The sequence below is a fragment of the Ixodes scapularis genome, unplaced genomic scaffold (assembly GCF_016920785.2).
Source record: "Ixodes scapularis isolate PalLabHiFi unplaced genomic scaffold, ASM1692078v2 PGA_scaffold7__128_contigs__length_106722199, whole genome shotgun sequence".
NCBI classification, from domain to species: Eukaryota; Metazoa; Arthropoda; class Arachnida; order Ixodida; family Ixodidae; genus Ixodes; species Ixodes scapularis.
In genome coordinates, this window is record NW_024609882.1 from 62,041,980 (window position 1) to 62,066,163 (window position 24,184).

General features: G+C 39.1%; 1 protein-coding gene across 1 annotated transcript in view; it reads left to right on the forward strand.

The window, feature by feature from the left end:
- LOC121833138 (Down syndrome cell adhesion molecule-like protein Dscam2) overlaps positions 1 to 24,184 on the forward strand; it is a 107,634-nt gene that overhangs the window by 82,516 nt on the left and 934 nt on the right. Inside the window, exons 12-27 of the mRNA XM_042286242.1 lie at positions 1,392 to 1,511; positions 4,181 to 4,354; positions 5,098 to 5,245; positions 5,816 to 5,964; positions 7,552 to 7,683; positions 8,759 to 8,932; positions 12,671 to 12,741; positions 13,764 to 14,019; positions 14,724 to 14,819; positions 15,264 to 15,449; positions 16,561 to 16,857; positions 18,277 to 18,477; positions 20,208 to 20,363; positions 22,128 to 22,240; positions 22,880 to 22,955; positions 23,366 to 23,503. Of these exons, the coding sequence (XP_042142176.1) occupies positions 1,392 to 1,511; positions 4,181 to 4,354; positions 5,098 to 5,245; positions 5,816 to 5,964; positions 7,552 to 7,683; positions 8,759 to 8,932; positions 12,671 to 12,741; positions 13,764 to 14,019; positions 14,724 to 14,819; positions 15,264 to 15,449; positions 16,561 to 16,857; positions 18,277 to 18,477; positions 20,208 to 20,363; positions 22,128 to 22,240; positions 22,880 to 22,955; positions 23,366 to 23,385 (2,369 nt within the window). The 3' untranslated portion in view covers positions 23,386 to 23,503. The remainder of the gene's footprint in view (positions 1 to 1,391; positions 1,512 to 4,180; positions 4,355 to 5,097; positions 5,246 to 5,815; positions 5,965 to 7,551; positions 7,684 to 8,758; positions 8,933 to 12,670; positions 12,742 to 13,763; positions 14,020 to 14,723; positions 14,820 to 15,263; positions 15,450 to 16,560; positions 16,858 to 18,276; positions 18,478 to 20,207; positions 20,364 to 22,127; positions 22,241 to 22,879; positions 22,956 to 23,365; positions 23,504 to 24,184) is intronic.

Here is a 24,184-nt window from a genome sequence, read left to right on the forward strand (position 1 = left end):
TGTTTTTTCTCGATGACAAGTAACTAGGAACCCAATCACAAAACTGAGGTACATTACCACATTGTTTTAGCTTTTGTACAAGCAAAAAATTATCAACCTTATCAAAAGCCTTTGAACGATAGAAATAAATCGAGTAGATCGGACCGCTTTTCGAAACGACCGGGGCTCCGTAATGAAGAAATGTACAAAGGTTAGTTTGAACGGAACGTCCTCTCATGAAGCCATGCTGTTTATGCGTAGGATACTTTGATAAAATGGAGAAAAGACATTGCTGCACGATTGTTTCAAATATTTTAGCAAAACCGCAGAAAAATGACACATCTCGTCTTTGGCATTGAGCAAAATGTCGGCGTGGAAGGAGTATCCTGCACAGCTGTAACTTCGACGAAAACAAAATGATGCATAATGTATTTGCTTATGAATAAGCACAACAGAATAGTGGAGAACAGTCACCATATTTTCAAGAAAATGGAACATTTTGTTTTTAATTGCCACTTGACTAGTCTCATTTTTGTACTTTATTAAAGGTTTAAAAATACGTAAAACTTATAATGTTCCAGATCAAATAATTATTTTAATTTTGTTGGAAAGAACGTTTTAATAAAAATATATAACATAAGTTTTAATGTTTAGGTATCCAATTTGCTTGATAACGGAGCAGAAATCAAGCAAAAAACGTCAAACAAGCCATTTCTGAGCATTTTGACGCAAAATATATATCCCCCTCAATGTTGTACATATTTAAACAAAAAGTTTCCATCATATAGTATAAGTGCGAAATATTTTAGATTTCGGATATTTCTAGTTGGCTTAGTAAATGCCACCGAGCATGATATAAACGAAAAATTAAATAATCGAATAGGCCGTTTTGGCGCATCGATATTTTTTTTTTCTTTTCAAATATAAAATTTCCGCTATACCTTCTTTGAATGCGTTTCCGAAAAATGTTGGGAAGTAACATAAGCAACAGGGAAAAAAATATAAAAAAATAGTCCGCACTCGCATACACGATATTATCTGGGGAGTCTACAACTATTCAACTAGAAGCACACTTCTTGAAGTATGCAAAACCACACAAACTAAAATAAATCTGCTAACACATATGTTTCTTCAACGGAACACCTGCTACTGACAATCACAACACACTTTATTTAGTCGTTTTCAATTTTGTTTTTTTATTTTAAGTTTTAAGGTGTTTTTTAACCTTCTCATTCGCCTTGCCTATTTCCTAGGTTTTAGCGACTAGCTTTTCCGTGTCCTTCGCGGGAAAGTAAATACTTCAGATTTCTGAGAGTGCATAAATATATTGGAAGGACGCCTGAAGCACAAGCTTAGAGGCTCGTGCGCCAATTTCGGCGAAGGCAGCTGACGCGAGGCCAGTTTTCTCCTAGTACCACCCATGTGGACCACAGAGCCAACCAACGGGAATGTGGTTGTCGGCGAAACAGTCGTCCTCGATTGCGCCACCGATGGCTTTCCGGTTCCAAGGATCGCCTGGAAGAGAGCTGAAGGTGAGCTCATTTTAAAGAACCATAACCCCCATCGTAACGAAGTATTTTATTCAAATCCTTCGAAGGCTATAACTAAACTCCAACAGCCGGACCATTTCAGTTCGGTCTTATTTGTTTAATTACTTTGTATCAATAACAAGCGACATTTACTATGCTGAACTTTCATTTAAATTTTCAAGGCCCTATTGTGCACGAGCACCCTAAGCGCCATATTAAAAGCTAATAGATGTTTCTGTGTGATACCATGCAAAGGCAGAAAAAAACAATGAAGAGGATGGTAATGAACAACCAACAAACGAGAAAGTAAGTTAAATACCAAGTCAGGTAGGCTGTCTGCCTCCTCAATTGCAGTATGCCTGACGCCTCCAATGCTCCCTTCCACTAACGCATCCTCAACTATTGTCAGTCTCCTCAAATCATCTACAGCGGTGCCGAAAATTTATGTGATCTACAAAAATTTAATTATAGCACCAAATGTGAATTGTCACATCCTGTCGATATTGTTTAAGTGCGGTTGAGAGTGAATAAAGAAACAATTTCCCTTGGCACAACATTAATTCCAGCTCTCTGCATTCGTCGTCGTTAGGTGAACAGAGGCCTCGTTAGGGATGTTTTAAAAGGACACGCGAAGCATTGAAGCAATAACGCATATTTTACTATCGCATGATGTGGTGCTCCTGCTGCTTGCGTTATCTACACGCGAAGAGTAGGTTTTTTTTTTTTTTTTTTAGCGGAATGTCCCAAGTTCAAAAGGGTGGAGAGACGCCTACGTGATGTGTAGAATAAAGGAAGAATTACCACCCGCATTTTCTCCGTTTAATACGCACCTCCGTAAGCAAGTTCAGATTAAGGACGCAAAGAACAGACGCTTTAGTTTTCGCTTCGGCCTGCCTATTTGGAACCAGAAAAGAAAGGGCATTAGTCATGGAGTTTTTACATAGTCTTATCTATTGATAGAAGATCATTATATCGGCTGGACAAAATGACATGCTGCTTTGGGGCCAACGTTCCCCTCGTCCGGCTATATTGCTTGTGCATCTCTAAGTTGGTTTGTGTTTGCGTGTTTGCGGCATAACGATAATAATCCAGAAGTGTTAAAACTGTCTTTGATTTAGGTTATTCTTTAAAAAAAATGAGTTGCACTAGATGATTCAGGGCTGCCATTAGGCTTATACAAGACGTTTGGTGTGTGGCATCTTTTTGGGGGATAAGAAACAGTGCATACTTCTTGAAGCTTGAAAAAAAGAAACAGTGGTTTTCCAAAGAAAACGAGATTGCAGGCAAAGTCCTTTAATCCTCATAATTAAGGAGAGTTGTTTGGTCTACCCATATGTACTATTTTTGCGAACCATATAAATTACGATATTTTGGATATAAATATTGAGATCAGGCAATGTAATAAAACTGTGTGACAACCTTCCGAAATAGCATTTAGAAAATCGCCCTTATGTTTCTAATCATACGCGTTAAGTATAATACAACGTATTCTAAAGCACAGCCTTAAGTTTTGTTTTAAATATAATATGCTTCTTAACATAATATAACATTCAAAGAGCTTAGGTAGGATTGTTTGAGTGTTATATTGTGCAGGTTTAAATTAATCTGAGAAATATTCACTTCTTTGTGCAAACACGTGTTAACAATGATGTGGGTCGTGACCCCGAGGTGAGCCGCGCGGGATTCTGCATGGGGTTCCGGAGCTGCTCGGTATGCTAAAAACATGAAAACTGGGGATTTTTGGTGGCATTGAAAAAACAAAGTACAGGTCGCACCTCAACATCCAGTCAGAACTAAGAGTTGCGGTGTCATATACGAGTTCTCGTTTTGAGAAACTGTGCTCTAACAAATAAGCTTGCTTAAGTACTTTAGTGAGGAACTGCAATTGCTGATGACGTGTTTTTGCTTGAGGGGGGGGGGGGGGGGGCTTGATGTTTTCTTGTTGACCTTGTTTACTTTTACTTATTAAATGTCAAATAAGCTGAGAGCGTAAATTTAGTGTTTTATTTTTATGCGCTGAAATTCCAACCCTTGTGGCATCGCAAAAATTATAAAAAGGGGGGGGAGGGGGGGAGAAATATTTATTTTTTGTGGGTCGCAAGTTAGCACAGTTTTTGATTAACTGGTGCAGTCTATATATATATAGAAACAAATGGTTATACAGCCAATCCTCGAACTCACTTTGTGAATGACTGCCATAAAATATGTTGTTGATGCAATAAATCCAAAGGTGCCAAGGGTGCAAGCGAGTTGGATAAAAATGACTGTGATACCTGAATGAGGAGGACAAAGGGAACAAAGTGCACACACAAATCTCCAAACATCGCTAGGTGACTTGGACGTTCAATATATATTTCAGAAGTAAGCTATACGAGTGTATGAACCGTTTTTTAGTGGGGTTACTTTTTAAATAATACATATTTTATGAAAGTGATAGTTACTATTATAAAACACCAAATGATTTGACACCTTTATGGGAAACATAAAGCTCTAAAAACGTACCGGGCACACAGATTGCTCTAATGAGATAGATAGAAGTATATGGATATATATCAGCATGCTAGTAACATGTTGATGTTTCAGTCTTATTAACACACTTATTAACACATGTATGTATTCCTACCTTAGCTCGCTTGATAAAATCCGCCTTAATGATGGCAGATTATTTGCAGGTAATGAGCCGAGGAATTTCGAGAGGCTGACGACTAGCTACCGCGTCCAGATGCTGAGCAACGGAAGCCTCGTCGTACAAGATGCAGAAAATTCTGACAGCGGATTTTATCTTTGTGAAGCGCACAACGGCATTGGAGCTGGACTCAGCCGTGTCGTCTCACTTTCCGTGAATGGTAATGAACGTGTTTTTAATGAAATGTTATAGTCACATCACTTAGAAACTGGTGAAAGCCGAGATCAAATAGCACACTTTGTTTTCATTCACTATTTTTATATGAACATAATAATATATTGCATTATTATCCTGGAGATGTATACAATGTGGAATTGTCTTCGGAGGGGTTGTCTTATAAATCCTTGTAATCTAAACCAAACAAAAAATGTATACAAACTGTAGTTAATAAAAAAACATTGGATATTATATTATCTTATTTTGAATACTGATTATTTAAAATTGCATAACTTATTACCTTATTGGTAGGCTTGATTCTGGTCGCAATATTCGCAAGAGTGTATGGAGTGCTGGCCTATTGCCTATTACCACATGGACCTATCACCACATGCATATTTGAAATACACTATAATGTAGTGGTATCGATTTCAACATTTAAATTTACCATTTGATTCAGCGAATGAGCGTTCTAATAAACAAAATAAATCACCACTGGTGCATTCATTTTCTTTTTCTGAATTTGTGTTTCCGTGTTATAGCACTGACAGGGTGCTTTTGCCGTCAAATATGTTTGCTTTCTTCCGGTTTTCTTTTTTCATTGGACTTGAACATTTTAGATAAACTTCGACGAGAACGAAAAATGCTAACCAATATTTTATACGTTTTTTTTATTTTTCTTGCTTACGATATACAAATTATTTAAACCGTGGGATTATATACTTCGGGGAATTTTATCGTTTTCAGTGCCCCCGAGTTTTTCAACAAAGTTTTCCAGCCAGAACGTGAAGCGTGGCCAAGACGCTGTGTTACGATGTGATGCTTCGGGTGATCCAGAATTAATAATCATGTGGGAAAAGGACAAACAACCCATCGACCTGACCATTGAGAAAAGGTGATCTCTAAGTGATAAGATATCCTAATCCTAGTAACTCCTCAATATATCTGATAGAATTTTATTCAATACGCCATTTTATGAGAGAAACAAGGTACATGACTATCGCGCTGATAAGATATATTAAAATTATTATGTTTTTAGTATTCAGGTGAAGTCCAATTAAAAGTATTTTTTTAAATATTATTTCACCTTGCACAAAATAATAAGTTTAAGAAGCCCTAAATTGGGCTTGTTTTGAGTACTTGAGAATACATATAGATAGACATCTGAAACTTGAAAAATCCCTTAATATGTCTACATCTAATATCTGATTCTTTGTACGATATGTAATAATTTCTAACACCGTGTAATATTTTGGTAAAATATGTAATCATCGGATTTTCTTATTTATATCTGTCAAATGCACTGTTATGTGGAAGGATAGGAGAAACATATAAATCCGACATAATATTTCAAGATGTATTTTTCCCATTACAAATGCCTATTGAGTGAGCTTAATTGTATATCTGTTTTAGCAGAGTTGAAGTGAGTGCACTCTTGTCTAATTTCCCTCCTAAACGACCACAGGTACTCCTTGTTCGAAGAGACTTTAGATGGAAGGCTTGCGTCATCGCTAACGATTTCATCGACTGAGAGGTGGGATGGGGCCCTTTACACCTGCATTGTTAGAAATCCATTTGGTTCCGACGAGACGAATGTGCAGCTGCTTGTGCAAGGTTTGTGGCGTCCCAATAAATATATAACATTTCGGTTAAATATATTAATATGAACACATCTTGGCAGTCTGCTTGCGTTTGCTTTTCAGCAAACGCAAGCACACTGCAGAGCGCGTAAAAGCGTGGCGTCAATAATTCGGATTTATATTACCGGTATATTTTCATTTACATTAACTACATGTTTTGACACGAACGTATTAGGGATGGTCAATGTAAGAGCACGCGTCGATGCACTGGTGTTCATTTTCGTAAATTGTTATATCTTAAAAAACGCTGTCCTTTATTTTGCGAGATAATAAGTTATTGTAATATATAATTACAAATAACAAAGATATATAATTATAAATTATGAAAATTAAACACAAAATTTGCTAAAAACTAAATAAAAGGAAATACTAAATTACATGCATTCTGCATTTTAATTTACTATTTCTCCCCTAATTTGCGTCTTTCTTTTATCACGCATTAAACAATCAGTTGAAAGTAAGCGCTTGTCTTGTCGATAACTTTCTTCTGTCCTTGTTCTTGGCGCTTTTGTAATTAGGATGTTTACCCAACTATCACAAAAGTTACTTTTGATTGAACGTAGACCTTTAAACAAAAGGAAACTATCGCGACGAGGTAGGCTGAAGCCCGTGAATTACAATCACTTACCCAAAGGTAAGAAAATGTAGTAAGGCAAAAAAACATATTTCTGTCATTGGGTTTTTATGGGCCCCTACATTGCTCATAAGAGAATAATGCTGATCCTGTCAGACAGACACCTTAACCCTGTCTCATCTTGCTATTTTCGATTATCGCCCATAACACTGGGTGATTGGCTTTTCATGCTTTGTTCCGTAAAATAAGCGGCAGGACACAATTAGAGTATTGGAGGTGTTATCGTTACTCTAACGAATATAAAAAAAAACAATAACGCTGTATGCGATATGCAAACCACTTAAATAGGTTGAATTTAAGAAATGCGATGTGTCTATTTTCCGGCAAAGCACTTAGCAGAGTGCATACTTGTGTAGTACGGAAAAATCTAGGCGAAAAACTGCCTCAAAATATTTTAGACATAAATAAATAATAATACAAATAATCTGTGCGTAGGCACTAACATGACTTAAACAGGTGATGTATCATGCTCAATGCTTGGGTCCGAAGCGTCCCTGTTGAATTCAGTCAAATTTGAAGCGTCGTTACCTTCCAAGATATCTATGTAAAACACAGTAATTAGCTATTTCCAATTTCCGGGAAATAAATGGCGTGAGATCACGTAGAGTGTTCCGACCCAAACGACGAAACACTCTACGAACAACCATCATAAATTTGCGGAGACGACTGTAATATTAAGTAATACACACTTCATGATAAATCAGTGTAAACTGCGAAAGTGCCTCAGGTTGTTTATCATTTAAGTTTACAGCAACCCCGCTGCGACTTTAAAATGAATAACAACAAACGTAAAAAGAAAACGAAGTTGGTATGCAATTATTTTATTAATATTAGACGTAGGCAAAAAAAATGATGCATCTGAAGACGCGTTTCATGGAAATAGAATCTGGACTGCGTTCCCTATTTATTTTATTTTTATTTTTTCAGAACCTCCATCTGCCCCAACAGAAGTGAAAGCCGCGAAAATTGCAAGTCGCACCGTGGAAATTATGTGGTCTCCATCTTACAATGGAAACAGTCCCATAAGGAAGTATCACGTGCATTTTGCAAACAGGACAAGTACGCACCTACAAACATATCGCCATCTGGATGTTAAATATGTTATGTTATCTATGCGTCATATTGATATTCGTGCATGAGAAGTGCTGTTAAAACAAATCCAAAAGGGGCCACTTGCTGTTTAAAATATATATTCGGTTCGCAGCATTTTCTACGCCTGAAACGTTGCTTTGTTGAACGGTGGCAATATATTATTTCAGCAAGAAAATAGGCGGCATACGAGGGGCGTTCATAAAGTTCGTAATATTATAATTAGAAATTGAAATTCAGCAAAGAAGCACGGGTAGGATATCCCTTCTCTACATATTCGCTACCCAAAGTCATGCACTTTTGCCAGCGATGGACAACCTGCCAGAGGCCATTGTCAAAGAACTCCTCGTTTTTAATGTTCAAGACTCGCGCCACTTCAGCAATCACTTGGTCGTCGTCTTTGAAATGCTTTCCACGATGTGGAGTATTCAGACGATGGTTGACAACGAAGCAACTTTGTCAGAAGGTGGTGCCGGTGTACTTGAACACCGCCGCCAGCTTGGAATGAATCTCCTTGGGAATTCCCCTTATATATTGAAAACGGATAATTGCCTGTGGTTCGACATTTCCGCCGGGCAGTGCCATTCTAGTTTCGAAGCCCTAGTGGCGTTCCTCGGTACTATCAACACGCGATCTTCATAATGGCCCAAGTTAAAGAGACCAGCGCTCGTGTTGATGACTTTTTTATTCCTCTTTCCTGAATTTTGGCGACAATATTACCAACTTCATGAACAACCCTATAATATGAAAATTCTTAATTGGTTGAAACACATGTATGAACTTATAAGCGCAATTAAAATGTCTATACTATTCAATGTTTCAAGAAGAAACAAAGATTTATATACACGATATTTTGAACTAAAGCACTGAGTAAAAAAAAACACTAATGACATATATGTTTTGCATGTGTACAACTTTTTATAAGCAGAATGTGTGCATTTAGCATGTTTCACTTTGGTCAAAAAGATGTGTTCAATGTTGTTGCAAAGACTGGAGTTGGCGACTTCGAAAAGAAATCGTACTTAAACCGGATTCTTTTCAACAGCCAGTTCGGATTCTTCAAGCAGTGCACTTCTGTTATCCGTTTCTGGGACTGAGAACCGTGCTACGATTTACAAACTTTACCCGATGACAACCTACAGAATACGAATCACAGCTGAAAATCATCTGGGTCACAGCCCACCCAGTGATACGCTGGAAGTGACCACAACCGAAGAAGGTAACGTTTCAAATTAAGTTTATTGTTTTTTTATTATTACCGTTTCATTAAGATAACTAAAACTAAATTAATGTACTATCGCGGACAATATGAGCTCAAACAGCGCTCCGGTCTGTGCACGGTATTACCTGCGGCCCCTATCGCCTTGCTGTGTACACAAAGCGCACCCTGAGACGAGCTAAATTCTCACTTGCGCTCGCAGCTCCACTGCGCTCTTCCGGCCGTCTGCTAGCGAGACGGCGTGTGCGACAGCGGGCGTGTGCGTGGAAGGGCGGCAAGGCGGGGAGGGGGGGGGGGGGGGGGGGGGGACGGACGGACGGACAGAAGATTACAGCTGTCGTCCTTTTCTTCGCAAATTATTTACTTCATTCTATCGCTTAGAATCAAGTAGAAAAAACGCTGACTGGTGAAGATAAAATGTTGAGGTATCTTAAATTGCAGCTGCAATCATCCTGTTTGAAAGTCCAATCGAAAGAGGTAGCAGGTAGTTTTTATTTGATTAAGTGCATGCACAAAGTAGAACATCGTAAAATATAGGCCAGAATTTGTATGCCGAATTTAGAGCGCCACCGAAATATTCCTTTCTTTTTCTTTTCTATTGCGCACCGCTGTTTAAAAAGAAAACAGCAACCAGACATGTTACTGCGAAGGTTTTGTAACCTTGATTGGAGTAAAAAGATTCACAAATATTCATGGTAATAAAAACCTGAGACTCAGGAACACAGAAGTGGACGAACACAACAGAGCGTCTCAAACACAGCTGAAGGTTTATTTGCAAGCCACTCGTTTAAATATTATATATTTAAATGAGTTTCGGAAATATTATTTCATTATTATTGGGCCCACGTGTCTCTTTCAAACAAAAAAGCTGCTGGCAAGATACCTGTGTTTTATTTATAAATTTCCAGTCTTAGTAAAAGGTGACAAACCGTCATCTATTTGCCAGAGAAGTAGCTTGAAACTTCATCGAAAGAATATTCGCAGAGGACAATGTCAGACACAAAATATTATAGTCGGCGTGGAAGTTCAACTGCACTATACAAGCAGATTAGGATCAAGGATGCACCGCACAGAAGTATGGGCCGGTTGACGGCGTCAAACTGTGTGTTACAACCGTAGCGGCAAGCTTTGTTCCAATCGGCAGAGTTCTGGTTCAGGGGGTCCTGAGGCGCAGTAATACTTATAAAAGAAGTTAATACCGCGTCATTCTCCCCTCACTCCTGACCACGGCTCTCATCCTCTCTGGTAAAAATCATAGCGCGCGACCACGAAGTATGGCCCGGCCCGAAGCCACTTTCAATCACGTCTCACCGTAATTCGTGGGCAGTCGCACGATGGAGGGGACGCAGTGACATGGCTGCCTTGATCCGCCTGTAAACGTGTTCGATTATATTCAGATCGGCTTCTTTTGGGGGCCAAGGCAGCTGCGTCAAGCTGCGCTCCTCGGAAAGATGCGAGCGTGACAACGCAATTTCCACTTCGGCGCTTTTTTGAAATGCACTGAAATGCGTGATACCTGAAATTGTGAACGTTGGGCCGCACGGCACGCGCATCGTGATGGTGGTTCTGTCGACCAATATTTTCGCTAGCAGACGGCCGAAAGAGCGCAGTGGCGCAGTGAGCGTGAATGAGAATTTATCTCGGCCTCAGGGTGTGCCGTGTTTGCGGAGTGATGCGACAGGCGGCGCAGGTGGTACCGTGCACAGGCCGGAGCGCTGTTTCAGCTCATATTGTCCGCGATAGTACTTCCCCTTTAAGGGTACGGTCTCCGAAAGCTAATTATTCTCATGCCGTACTGTCTACAGAGTATTAAGAGGACTATATTCAAAGATACTGCAACGGTAGGCGATAAAAAACGCGAATGAACAGATCACAACTCAAGACGCCTAAGCAAAATAGGTCCCGCCGTGTGCATAGGTTTTCGCGGTCCCCACATTGTATGTTTTTTTAAACTTTACATATTCGTTTTAAAAGAGCTGCGAAAGCGACGTTAATGCGGTTAGTTATATTTGCAAGGGGACATAATATAAGAGGCCAGTCGTCACGAAAACTTGAATAATGAACTAAATTGTGTCAGTCGACATTTTAATTTCTGAAAGAAGCACTTATTGACTATTTTAAGCGTGCTGAACGACATCGAAAACCACTAAGTTAGTAATCTTATATATAAGTCACCATTCGTGCAAGGGGCAGAAGGCTAACACTAAAACCCACCCGAATGATAAGAGGCGAAAAAAAAAAAAAAAACGCTAGGGATCTTTAATGTGCGGTTTGCCTTGCGCCTGCTGCACGAGAGTTAACTTTTGCGGTCAAACAGGCTTCCGGCGGGCTCCAATATTTTTTTTTATACATTTTACCGTTAAGGAGTTTAGATGACGACCAGCAAGTTTCTTATGTGATCCGTGTTTATTTTGACTAATTAAAATATATATTTAACATATTTATGTTATTAATTCACACTTATTTGGACGATTAGCCCTCTTTATTATGTTACCTTAACCGTATAAAACACCCAAGGAAACCGCATTGGTGTAGCATTTACGGCCCCTTTAAAACAAAATAGTAAAGCCTGTAAAAAGTTGTACAGCTCGCGAGAACGTATGAAAGGCAATGCGTGTTAAGACCCTTGTATAAAATTACTTATCTTGAGTAAATGGGATTGCGACATTAGGCAATAAGAATTTCGTCTAAGAGCAAATCACGAAGATAAATGCCTGAACATAATATACCTAGCCCGGTATTTGTTTAAGCTCTAAGTGACAGCAGTGGCATACTTGTGTTGTGGTATATTTTGTTCATTTGTTTATCTCTGCATATGTTTGATGCTGCAGGAAGCGTAACTTGAAAATTCGTTAAATCCGAGGTACTCATTTGCCAATACAGATATTCAAGTCTTGTCGAATCGCCGCTTATTCCATGTTTCAAACTTGTACTACATTTATAATCATTAAAGTATATAAATTACAAAATTATCGTAAACGAGCATGTCAGCTGGTACACACTGAACGCTTTGAAGCAATCGAGACTGAGGCATACGAATGCTGACACCAAGAGAAGAGAAGAGGAATGTCTCGAATAAAATATCGGGTATATCGTGATTACTTTATGGAAGAGAATATCACTTGCAGGAATGAAAGGATATCTAACCCTAACACACACTTACTCGTAAAGCTCGCCCTAGACTTATGACAGGAATGGGTTGAAACAACTCTCATAAAGTGTCTATTGGGTTTCTAAAACAAAACCGCAATTTTTATCATTTATAATGGCTTAATGCAACGGAATTGCTACACGCTTCTAAAAACCAGCAAAAAACAAAAAAAAAAACCGTAAAGTCATCTTGCATGTGCGCTTTCAAACGTACCAATGTATAATCTGACAAAAAAAAACATTTTGTAATCCTCACTCTTTTAAACTGTGATTTTAAAGGTGACTAATTGAACAAAAATGCTAAACACAGAAGGATAAGACTCCACTCGTCCACCGCTCAGGTTGAAAATAATTAGAAAGAGCGTACAGAAAAGTTAAAGCCCGCGAAATGCGAAAGATCAATGATTGTGTCGATTTTCAAGGCCTTTATTGAAAATAAATGAACGGTTCATGAGAGTTTCCTTTCACGCAGATATCGTAAATTCGTTGTATATAATTGAAATTCTTCCCTGCTTACCATTTTTATCTGATAATCAATGTGGTCGTTATCTACAAGGCTTGGTCTCCTAATTGATTATTAACCAACAGCTCCGGGAGGTCCGCCACTTCACGTCAAGGTAGAAGCAACTGGCTCTCAGTCATTGAAGGTGACTTGGGAGGTAAGTGCGCCATTTTTTGGCATTTTGTGCGAAATAAGAGAGCGATTCCTTATTTAAACACGCTAGATTAAAACAAAATTCAGCAGGATGTCTTACGAAGCGTTGTGCAGTTTTTTGCAAGCATTATGCAATCTTATCAAAAGCTTTTAGTCCAATACCTAAATCAAGCTGTGAAGTATGCAAAATATGTTGCAACGGTGGAAGTTACAGCAAGTAGAAGAGCGAGGTACAGGAATGCATACATTTTCTATATCATAACGGAAATGTTTATAGACATAACTTTGAAAATACTGAATTACCATAATCCACAAACAAACGTTTTTGCCGAATGCGAGAAACATCAACTTGTAATTGTGGGAACGAGTCTTAACAGGTGTGTAGACAGAAGCTGCCTAATTCCATTTCAGTTACCTAGAGTCTGATCAAATATAATTTTATACTAGAATAATATTACGTAAAAAAGAGATAGTCACATTGTATGCTGACTTGAAGCTCGGTTATAGAAGCTTAGTATATTCTAGAATGCTAAATATTTAAACGAAGATGAAAAAGTTAGCTACGAAGTTTCAATTTGGGGAAGGGTGGGAAAGGTTGCTCATAATTCGCTGCATACCGAATTATCCACAATATATTTTCTGTTTAATATTAGACTGACTAGTTTCTTCAATGATGGCGAAGCACACTTAAAATATAAGAAAAAGAGTGCAGAGCGAGATCTACTACGAGTAGGGTGAGGATGGAATATTAAAGATGAGCAAGAACCTGCACGCTTCCCAGGTTTAAACAGGTTGGAGCAGTGATAGTGTATTTCTCTACACAGGCATATATGAACGGCGAATGTACTTATCATTTTTTTACCGTCCTAACAATCCCAGTTACCTATCTGTATCATGTAGCTTCACAATCTCTGAAAACATAAATGACAGAAATATAGTATATCATTTGGCAATCACAATATTATGTTGTTCATCACTAAGACAATTGACTAATAAATTGTATTTACATTCCATTCTTTTCTAAAGCCACCACGAAAAGAGCTTCATTATGGGCAGCTCAGAGGTTACTATATTGGCTACAAAGAGGAAGGCAAAATGGAGGCTGAGTTTCAGTACAAGAATGTAGAGGCATTGGATTTAAATACTGTCTCTCAGAGGCAACTTATGAGCCATCTGACAAACCTCAAGCGCAAGACAAGTTATTCAGTCAAGGTTCAGGCATACAACAGTGAAGGTGCCGGTCCAATGTCAGACGAAGTGAGCTCAACAACGCTGGATGCAGGTATGCACCGGTCTTTGAATTGTTTGTCTTAAAACTATTTTACTGAACCCTTCCGTGCAATGTTTTGCATAAATCTGTCATTTTATTCGTGGCATGTCGTCCGTATTTTCGCAATAATTTGTATGAAATCAGAGTATTTTTAATACGTAAAAAAATTGTGCACAATAAATAGACGACACTGAGAGAGTTAGCGAAACTAGATATTGAAAGTAAAGACATCAAGCATTTATGTCTCACCCCAATGAGTATTTTTCTCATTTATCCTAATATTCACTTGCCTGGCCTCTAAGCTTGGCGACAAATGAAAGAGTTTTCTTGTAAGTAGGACTCATGCTGAAATATTTATTCCTTGAATGGTGAAAAGGACGTAAAGTTTTGTGAACGTTTTGAGGCACCTGCATGTTTACCTGCCTCCCAAGAAGCCTGACTGTAAGGCTGTAAAGGGTGGTAATCCCCACTTATTTTAGCGCCCCGTTTTACAGCTTAAGCAAAACTTTAATGGTATATCGACACATAAAAGTTAACCATACAGTATTTCTACATACGTTTATATAATTTAATATTGCAGGTGATTTGTAAAAATTATACGAAGGCAGATACGTCCGCACATATTTTTAATATAGTCTCTAGGAAGAATAAAACAGTTTTTACTTCAATATGCTTGGCACAAATAAGAATGCGTAACGCCATTATATTATATTTAGTTCCCCCAACCTCACCCGCTCTGAGACTCAAGACGAGCACATCAACATCGGTCACCGTTGAGTGGGAGCGCTTCGAAGACGACATCGTTGTTCGCGGTGAGCATAACACTAACGAAATGCTGTAAAGCATTTCTCAACACGGAATTCCTAGGACTAAGTCATGCACATGAAACCTTCAGTCTACCGGTCAATTACACCACAAGCCGTTATATTGTTTTTGTGTCAGTCATATTTAATAATATATGTAACAAAATAATAAATAAAAACTAAATAAGTTAACTTTTATGTTGCATAGATTTTCTACCACTCTGTAACTAGAGGATAGAGCAGCACTTAAAAAGATAATACTATAGGACTACCAAACGTCTTTTTACCTTGTACAAAAAGTTCCCTAAAGCATAAAGCGGAATATTGCCTCGGCTAGGCGAGGCTTGAATTTTTAATTGCTCGTTGAACGTTCAAATTAAAGAAATAAGTTTTCATAATTTCTGTTCTCTGTTGTCTCGCATTCAATAAAAACCGCCGTTTTTTCCCGCCTAGATTACGTGCTTCACTATCAGGTTGAAGGTGGGGAGTGGAGAGAAATATCCCTGAGCACAGACGACAACAAATACATTTTAAGAGGCCTAAAGTGCGGCTCGTTGTACAGTATGTTCATGACAGCCACGAACAGCCTGGGGACCGCTGAACCACGTGACATCATCTACGCCAGAACTAAAGGAGCAGGTACGTATCTGCACCTCACTAAGTAGATACGGACATCGCTTGCTGTCTTGGCTATTAGATTCTTAGCTGCAAATTTATGTTCTGCATCTTTTACTAAAAACAGTAAACAGCTCGAAAATTACGCACGAAGAAACAAACACACACAAACAAAACCCACTGCTTCTATTTGTATTTGTTTTTTCGTTGCGTTTTCTAGTCTTTTCAACACGGCATAAATAAGAACATTCAAGTGGTACAAAATTTACAGAATTTAGAGTAATGTCAAATCCTGCGCAGAAAAACAGGGAAAGACGTACCGTTATTTACCAATATTTGTTTTCATGTAGGCATAGAGTTTGGAAAAAGCTTTCATGTCGTTACTTTCAAGTTAATATGAATGCTCACAGCTATTTTCTAGTCAATAAAGCCAGCAAGCAACTCATTGCACAGTACGGTCCGGCTAGAAAGAGACTAGCGTAAAAACATGATGCTGCACTAATATACTTTTTAAATGTGCATGCCATGAATTAGGCTCAGAGCCGACTATCCGAGTACTCCCGTACTCTAGCATGTAGTGAACGCGAGTGCAGCTTCAGTGTTCGGCTTGAACTCGCTTCAGATATCAGCACACGCTTTCTTCCCAGGAAATATCGACCGCCAATGTTTCCTTCAAAGAGTTTTGAGATTGGTCGATTACGCAGCGCGCCAACGTCATTGTCATTTTTGGCTGAGGAGAAAGTGTAATCGTACGTTCATTGAAAATTTAAAAAAAAATATTTATTAGTCATTGTGAAGTGTGTTGTTAGAAACAAGCCGTAATAATTACCCCCTACGTATAGAGATTTATGCGTGTCAATAATACGTAGCAAAAATAATTGAACCGGAGTTTATTCCTTTATGCTAAAATAAAAAATATATATATATTTTTCTTATATTTTTAATGTTTTATTATATTATTTAACATTAACTTTAGTTAAAATACAATAAAATAAAAATAAATATTTTTCTTATATTTTTAATGTTTTATTATAATATTTAACATTAACTTTAGTTAAAATACAATAAATGTATTTTAAACGTTTATCGTGAAATAACCCTATATTTATTTTATTTTTTACTGTATTCCCTTAAGCACCAGTATCGTCGAATCTCGAAGAATTTATCGTTCTAAACGCCACTTCCATTGGCCTGAAATTGGGGACGTGGCAAAGCGGGGGCTGCCCCATCCTCCACTTCGCCGTTCACTTGCGACCCACTGGAACGAAGGAATGGCAGATGATGTCCGACCGGGTGCCGCCCAGCCAGCGTCGGTTCGATCTCAAACACCTGACTCCGGGAAAAGAGTACGACGTGCGAGTCAGCGCGTACTCAGAGGCTGGCATAACAGAGGCGGACTTCAGGTTCAGGACGCTCAATGCATCTCACATCGGTAAGTAACTCTGCGTAATCCCTAGTGTGGCTTTAGTGCTAAGACATAGCCAATGTCTATTGCCCTTCTACCGTTAATGTTTTCTGGTTTGTCATAGCATGCTTAATGTAGAGTAATCTTAAAGATATAATTGTCACCCTCTTAAAAAAATGAAAGCCGTTTACAATTCCCTGTAACGCCGGTTAGAGCGCAGCTCTTGAGGAGGAAGATGGAAGCGTACTGAGGGATAGGTGACTCCTTGAGGTCACGTGACGTCAAGGGGGTCACGTGACTTCAGGGGGTCACGTGACCTCAGGTGGTCACGTGATCTCAGGGGGTCACGTGACCTCAGGGGCTGACATGACCTTTGAGGGTCACGTGACCTGAAGGGGTCACATGACCTTAGGGGTTCACGTGACTTCTGGGGGTCACGTGACCTCAGGGGGTCACGTGACCTGGGGGTGTCACGTGGCCTGGGTGGGTCACGTGACCCCCTAGGGTACCGTGACCCCCAGAAGTCACGTGACTTCAGGGGGTCACGTGACCTTAGGGGGTCACGTGACCTCAAGGGGGTCACGTGACCTCAGGGGGTCACGTAGCTTCTGGGCGTCACGTGACCTGAGGAGGTCACGTGTTCTCAGGGGGTCACGTGACCTCGGGGGTCACGTGACCTAGGGGTGTCACGTGACCTGGGTGGGTCACATGACCTAGGAGTGTCACATGACCTGGGTGGGTCACGTGACCCCCAGAAGTCACGTGACTTCAGGGGGTCACGTGACTTAATATGGGTCACGTGACCTCGGGGGTCACGTAACCTCGCGGTTACGCCGACGGCGACGGCGACGGCGAAGGCGACGCCGACGCCGACGCCGCTCAAGCCGGAAACTGGCCCCTAAGAGCTGCGCCCTAAAACGCTATTAAAGGCCAGAGGCTCAGCAGATATCTAACCTAAACATCATCAGGTGTTATATCAGTTTAGGTCGCATTTTTTACTGATGCATTTTTGTGATTTTTTGAACGACTAACAACTAAACTAGTTTGCTCTTAATTTAAGGAAACGTTCGATTGTGCATTTCAAATGTAGTGTTCATTTAAATCAAAATATTTAATAAATAATTAAATGAGTGAAATTTAAAAAGAAGAAATAATTTTAATTTAAAACATAGCTGCAACTTTATTCCGTGCAGTCAAGTAATGTAGAAAAAATCAAATGTGTGATACTAAATAGCGAAGAATAAATAGCTGCGAAATAGCTCGAATGACCGACATGTAGGTCAGTTCATACCTTTCGTCATCCCTAATTGCCTAAGATTTAATTGTAGTTCCATGACAAAAAGCAAATAATTTAAAAGCGAATAGTAAAGCCAATCGGGTCAGTTGCCTCTTGTTTTTCAAAAAGCTACGCTAGCTTTTCCTTTTGTTTGCTCGTTTCCACTGCAGTTGGCTACAGCTTCAATCACGGGAGCTCTGAGATTCATCAGACCGGAAGTGGCGTGCCTGTGTACCGAAACCTTTCCGTCCTGCTTCCGGTCGCCGTGTCTGTCCTGGTGGTCATCATTGTTGTAACCCTCGTGGTTGTGTACCTGAGAAAGCAGAATGACACTTATGGTGCCACTGAACCTAATAACGACCACCAGATAGGTAAGCATTCATTAGTCTCTCAATCAATTGGCTTACGAATTACTAAGGTCATCGCACATCTTCACATAATCATCGCTGGATTAAGTTCAATTTACCGCCATTATCTAGATCTTACTGTGCTCGACGCGTCAATATTTATTTTGCTTGATATCTGAATATTTGTTTAAATTCTTTTTTTTTTCATTTCTTGTATTTGCATTTGTGCACCAATGACCCAACTGAAAATGTAATAGGCACAAATATTATTGAAGCTCCGGCAGTTTTCCTTCTAGCACTGTTAGAGAGCATAATTAGTTTCTTCTTAAAAAGCATAGCAAGTACACTACATTTTGAAGATCAGACTATCTACTACTTTGCCTCAAATTTCGCTGCTTTTTGGCGCAAGACATTGATCTGATTTGAGCCACATTTGCATTGGTTGGTCTATTTTTGTCAACGCGATATACCTTTCGTATATCTCCCAAAATGAAGTTTGAAACTGATAACCTAGTCATTTCGTTCTGAATTTAGCGGCCGCAGTTGAATCACCCTACTTTTTACGTGCGGGCAATTAATTCAATAATTTCCGAATGGTTATTCAAGTGTTACTGGTTTACTTTTTCTCAGCGGAGCTATTAAGGGCTACGTTCCCCATGATCGTGTCCGTGTATGTCGACACAAACCTACTTGGACAGCTACCGCCATTTATAAGTGACGGCAGCAAACTCACAACCAGCATGGTTTCCGCCGTCACTCGTAGATGGCGGCAGCCTTACCAGCTTAAATAGATGAATAGATAGTTGGGCCCGTTAATGTGAATTCATCGTAGGAAACAGCGCGAAAAACAGACGACGAAGAAGAAGCACAGATTCTATCGAGTACAGCTCTGCTGGTCTTCCTTCTTCACGAGAGTAAAAAGGCTGAACGTTTTTATTATTTCTAGAAATGACTAGAGAAATATTGAAAAAGCAGGTATGGGTTAATTATACATCGTTCTAGGTTTTAGGTATGCTATAATCGTCAATAAATATCATGTCCTAAACTGTAGATAGTTTAAATTGACCGAAACGTGACATAGTCTAATTACAAAGAAGAAATTTTGAAAATAAGCTGGTGAATATTAACCACGTTGATTTAACCTGAGACTGGAGAACAAGAGAAAGATTAAAACGTCGAAGGAACAGTAACTAAACAGGACGATGTCTCAATAATAACCACGTTGGTTTCCCCTGAGACTGGGGAAGAAGAGGAACATAAAACCGTTGGAGGAACAGAAAAAGTAAATACAGAGTTGTTACAAGGCATGCATTGTTCTGAATTTCTGTCAAATTTGAAAGGCATCGCTGCTGGAGATTTGGTTCTGTAGTATAAAAAAGCACGGGGTGAAGAGGAGTCGGTTATGTTTGGTGGTAGTTGCTTGCGTTCTTTGTAAACCTCTGCTCCTCAATCGGTGAACACTGATATTTGTTTACGACATTAAATACTAGCTGAAAAAAACCTGCATTGTTTTTTTTTATATAAAACATGGTCTTCATTTTTTAGCTTAATGTTACATTGTATTTGTAGGTATAAGTTGTATGTCGCAACACTGAATCAGATTTTCCTTCAAGTGAATTTAATAAATTTAGCCCAGTTAATGTAAGCAGAGAATCGTCCATTTCGTCGATCGTAACACATATCAAACGAATATATCTACGGGCGCAATTATGTGCGAGAAACATAATAACTCTAATTACTTGTGCAATTCTCAGATGAGCCACTGAGAAAGTGCCGTGGGAGTGTGGAAAGTGTAGGCATGGACGAATTTTGCGCCAAGAAAGACCGGCTGCAAATGCAGCTTCAGGACGCCTGCACCAAGGCCACTTCATACTACACGTCAGGAGCGCAGAATCCAGGCACGAGACTGAGTAAGTTAGGCGCCTATGTATGCGTGCGTATGTGTGGGTGCTTGTGTGGGGGAGTCTGTTCGTGGTTTATTCAATATAATTTTGATCGCCCTGATTATAATGTTTTGTTGTTTTTAAACATTTTTTTAATATAATATAATAATATTCTTCATTTTGGGCTACTTTGGCTCGAGCGCCTGGAGGGAAAGAGGTAAGGAAAAAATGACTAAAAAATAATCTCAATATTCGGTCGATATCAGAAGAACGAACAAATTTCAAAAGGCTTAGTAGTGTCTGTTTTGCTCGGGCAGCACACTACAAGTTGATCCAGTACTCGTAAGCATGTGTACTGAGGTCCAGAAAACTAGTCCGCTCTTCGATGAGCCCCACGTGCTCCCACATCAGACATCAGACTCTGGGCTAGAGTGCCTCTTGAACGCGTAGAACAGGTCATCGCCGGGTGTGAAGCTTCAGCTCACTGCGTTGTTTCGCAGTTGGAATTGGTGTGTGCAGAGGGCGTACTGCCTAGATTATCTCAGTCAGCTACGGAGGCAGTACTTTGGTGTTTAGACTCTCCATCGAGTCAGGACATCCTCAAAGAGTGCGGTACCGGTGCGTGCTTTATCAATGAGCACTTGATCACCTCTTAGTGAATCCTTCGGTAAGGGGGAAGGGTTTGCAAGGGTCTAGTACCACAGATATACACGGTGATTTTTAAAAGCTTTACAGATTCGTTAGAACAAAACGCTGTAAAAACTGCGCTTATTTGGTCTGTGCAGGTGAAAAATACTTCCAGGGGGACATTCGTAGATGCAGATAACTATCAGTTGGCTAATTGAGCAATATTTGTTAATTAGCCTTCTAATTAGTGAAAATAGTCATTAGGCTCCAATCATAAACTTGCTGTGCGATATCCAACAACCCCTAAAACATTAATAGTGCGCTAAAGTTACAACTTGTGGAACAGGTACAAGGCCGGGACTCTCACAAGAGACAGAAAAATCGCACGAGCGCCTTACCGCAACCGCTAGCCTTGTACCTGCTCAACGAGTCGTAACTTTAGTGTACTTCTACGATTCTCACGCGCTCAGTTTTCTGAAAAATGGTGATTTAGTGGTCTTCGATTGCGCTCAGCACGTTTAATATTGTAATCATATGTCTGTATTAAATTATTTAAAAAGTTCATTAACAGACTTACACAATTAGCCAAATGATCATTACGATTAGCATCCTATTCTATGCCCCCCCTCCTCCCCGGCCGCATAACTCAGGTGCACAAACCCATAAGTGTAACTTTCACAACGTTTTGTAAAACAAACTTTTAAAGCTTAAAAAGCACCCTGCATTTTATGTTATAGCACTCTTCATGCAGCTCTATCTAAGGGCAATAAAGTTTTTTTGGACGTTACTTTTGGACAATCCTAATAGGCTGTCACTCAAGAAATATAAAATCAATTGAATATGCTATATTAAAACTGCGGATCTATAAGCGCCATCCAGAATAACATCCAAATGAAAGTGCAATATTTGTTTATATAAAAGTGTACTCTGTTTCTACTAAAAGTATAGCTACACTTAAATATTTTTATCAGCGTGAATATCTAAAAATATGTTCCTTTCAAAAGAATTTTAAGGCATAAGATTCGTTCTAAGTTACAACGACGGTTGTTCCGCAATCAGGTTATAACAAAGACAACTTTTTTGTTTTCAAAAGATTTGCTTTAGTCAGCCAATCCTTACATTCGAATGAATCTTCTATATACGTCCAACAAATTGTCGTTCTAGATAGATCTGGGAATGGCCATGAGTACGCTGAGCCGTACGCTGCGTTGAAAGCGAGGCAGCAAAGAATGCTCGAAGAGTCTGACTACGGCGATGCCCTTGCCTTGGGTCACATAGTAAGTCCTTCGTAGATTCGAGATTTTTTTTTAGTAATCTTGGGAAAATAAGGTTAAAATTAAATTAGAACGCGCCTCCTCTGGATGGCGATATTAGTGAACAATACTTTAAGTTCCAGAGTCAAAAAAGAAAGTTTCTAGGAGGGTAGAACTAAACTTCCTCTGTACTGACATTTTGAATATTCCGCACAGTAGCTGATTTTTTTAAATATTTTAATTTTCTTAGAAGGGGTTGGGGGCGTGTAAAGTTGGGAGCACCAATGTCTAAAACAACTACAGCGAGCTTTTTTTTTTGGCAGGCAAACCTAAGTTGTTTTTTTACGTGCTTTTTAACACGGTTCGCAAAATATATGAATCGCAAAGTATGTTTGACGAGCCGAGGGCATTAAGATATTGCGAACTTCTCATGGGAAAAAGATAAATAAACATGTGTGATAACCAGTAAATAAACCACTAGAAATATTTCTGAAAGTATAAAATAAAATATACTTACAATTCTCTTGTTCTCTCTTTTGGAAAACCTAAAATGTCTTACAAAGGGAGCGATTTTAAATTGGATAAGCGGAGGGCACCATGATCTATACCTATTAAAAATTTATTAAGTGTATAATTTAGTTTTTCACATGTTCCTTTTTGCAGTCAAGGTGGGATGGTTCCTCTTACGCCACGATAAAACGCAGTCCTCAAAGGTCCCACATAGCAAGCTTTTGTCGAGGTAAGATCCTTTCATAGTCAAAGTAGTCATCAATGTGCAAAACCGAAATAATTTGCATTTAAATGCCGTTTTCATGCATATTACAATTAATCACGTACGCCGTAGCCCGTTTTAATAAATTATATCGATATTAATAAGATCTTCCTTGTATATCCTCAACGATTTGTCGCTAGGTTGCATCCCACGTCAACAATGTTGAACATGCCTGCACACATTGTGATAATTTCTTCAAGACTTGTCTCACAATTTTTTCCTGAAAGCCTTTCAAGCATTAGTAATCTATGTCTTGTATGAGGTTGTCACAATACAACCACGATTTCGCAACTTTGTGTTAACAGTATTTCAAGTTAAATAGTACTGCACGTAGATTAAAATCAATGTTTTTAATGAAAAATGTATACGCATTACAGATGCCGAAGCAAACGCTTAGGCCACATAGTTCACCTGTTCTGAAAGAAGACACTTGGATTTTCGCGGATGTGACGTTTAGGCACAACACGTTCACAACCTCTTGGACGTGGACGTGGACTGCACGCAAGATCAGAATGGTAAGCAAAAATTCCTAGAATAAGAAATGGAAAAAAATATAGAGCGAATAAAAATGGGATATGGTTGAACCACAGCTAAAGCATGGTTTCAACACTTGGTTTTTATCAGCAATTCAGATTACAAGTACTGAACAAGAAAAAAATCTGAACTTTTCTTTTTACGAAGAAATATCTATAGGGATAAAAAATGCGAGACACACAAGAAACAAATAACCCGCACTCTTAAGAAGAAATAACCGATTTTGTTCAGTTCATTTTTTATTTGTTGGGCCACAATTTTTAGTTTTCACGAACAGTGGACATTGTATATTTTCCAATTTATTACCCTGCCCAAGCTTTCTTATGTTCAACGCTTGGCGAGGATCCACACTTTCTTCAGCGCATTCACGTTTTGTTATAGGCAGGTTTACATAGGCTTAGTTTGTTTAGGAAATAAAGCTCACAGTGAATATCCGTGAGCTCTAGTATTTAGTTACCTCTTATTTGAAGCGCGAAGCTTCCCCCGCTATTAGGGGTATCACTCAATACCCTATGACGCCAAATGGTTAAATTAAGACACCGTAAGGTTGATAAAAAATAGTACACTCCTGGAGCATTCAAAATAATGCGGTTGCTTCCTTCTTGGAGAAAACCACGATTGCTCAGCATCATGATAATAGTTTTATATTCTGCTATGTCCTG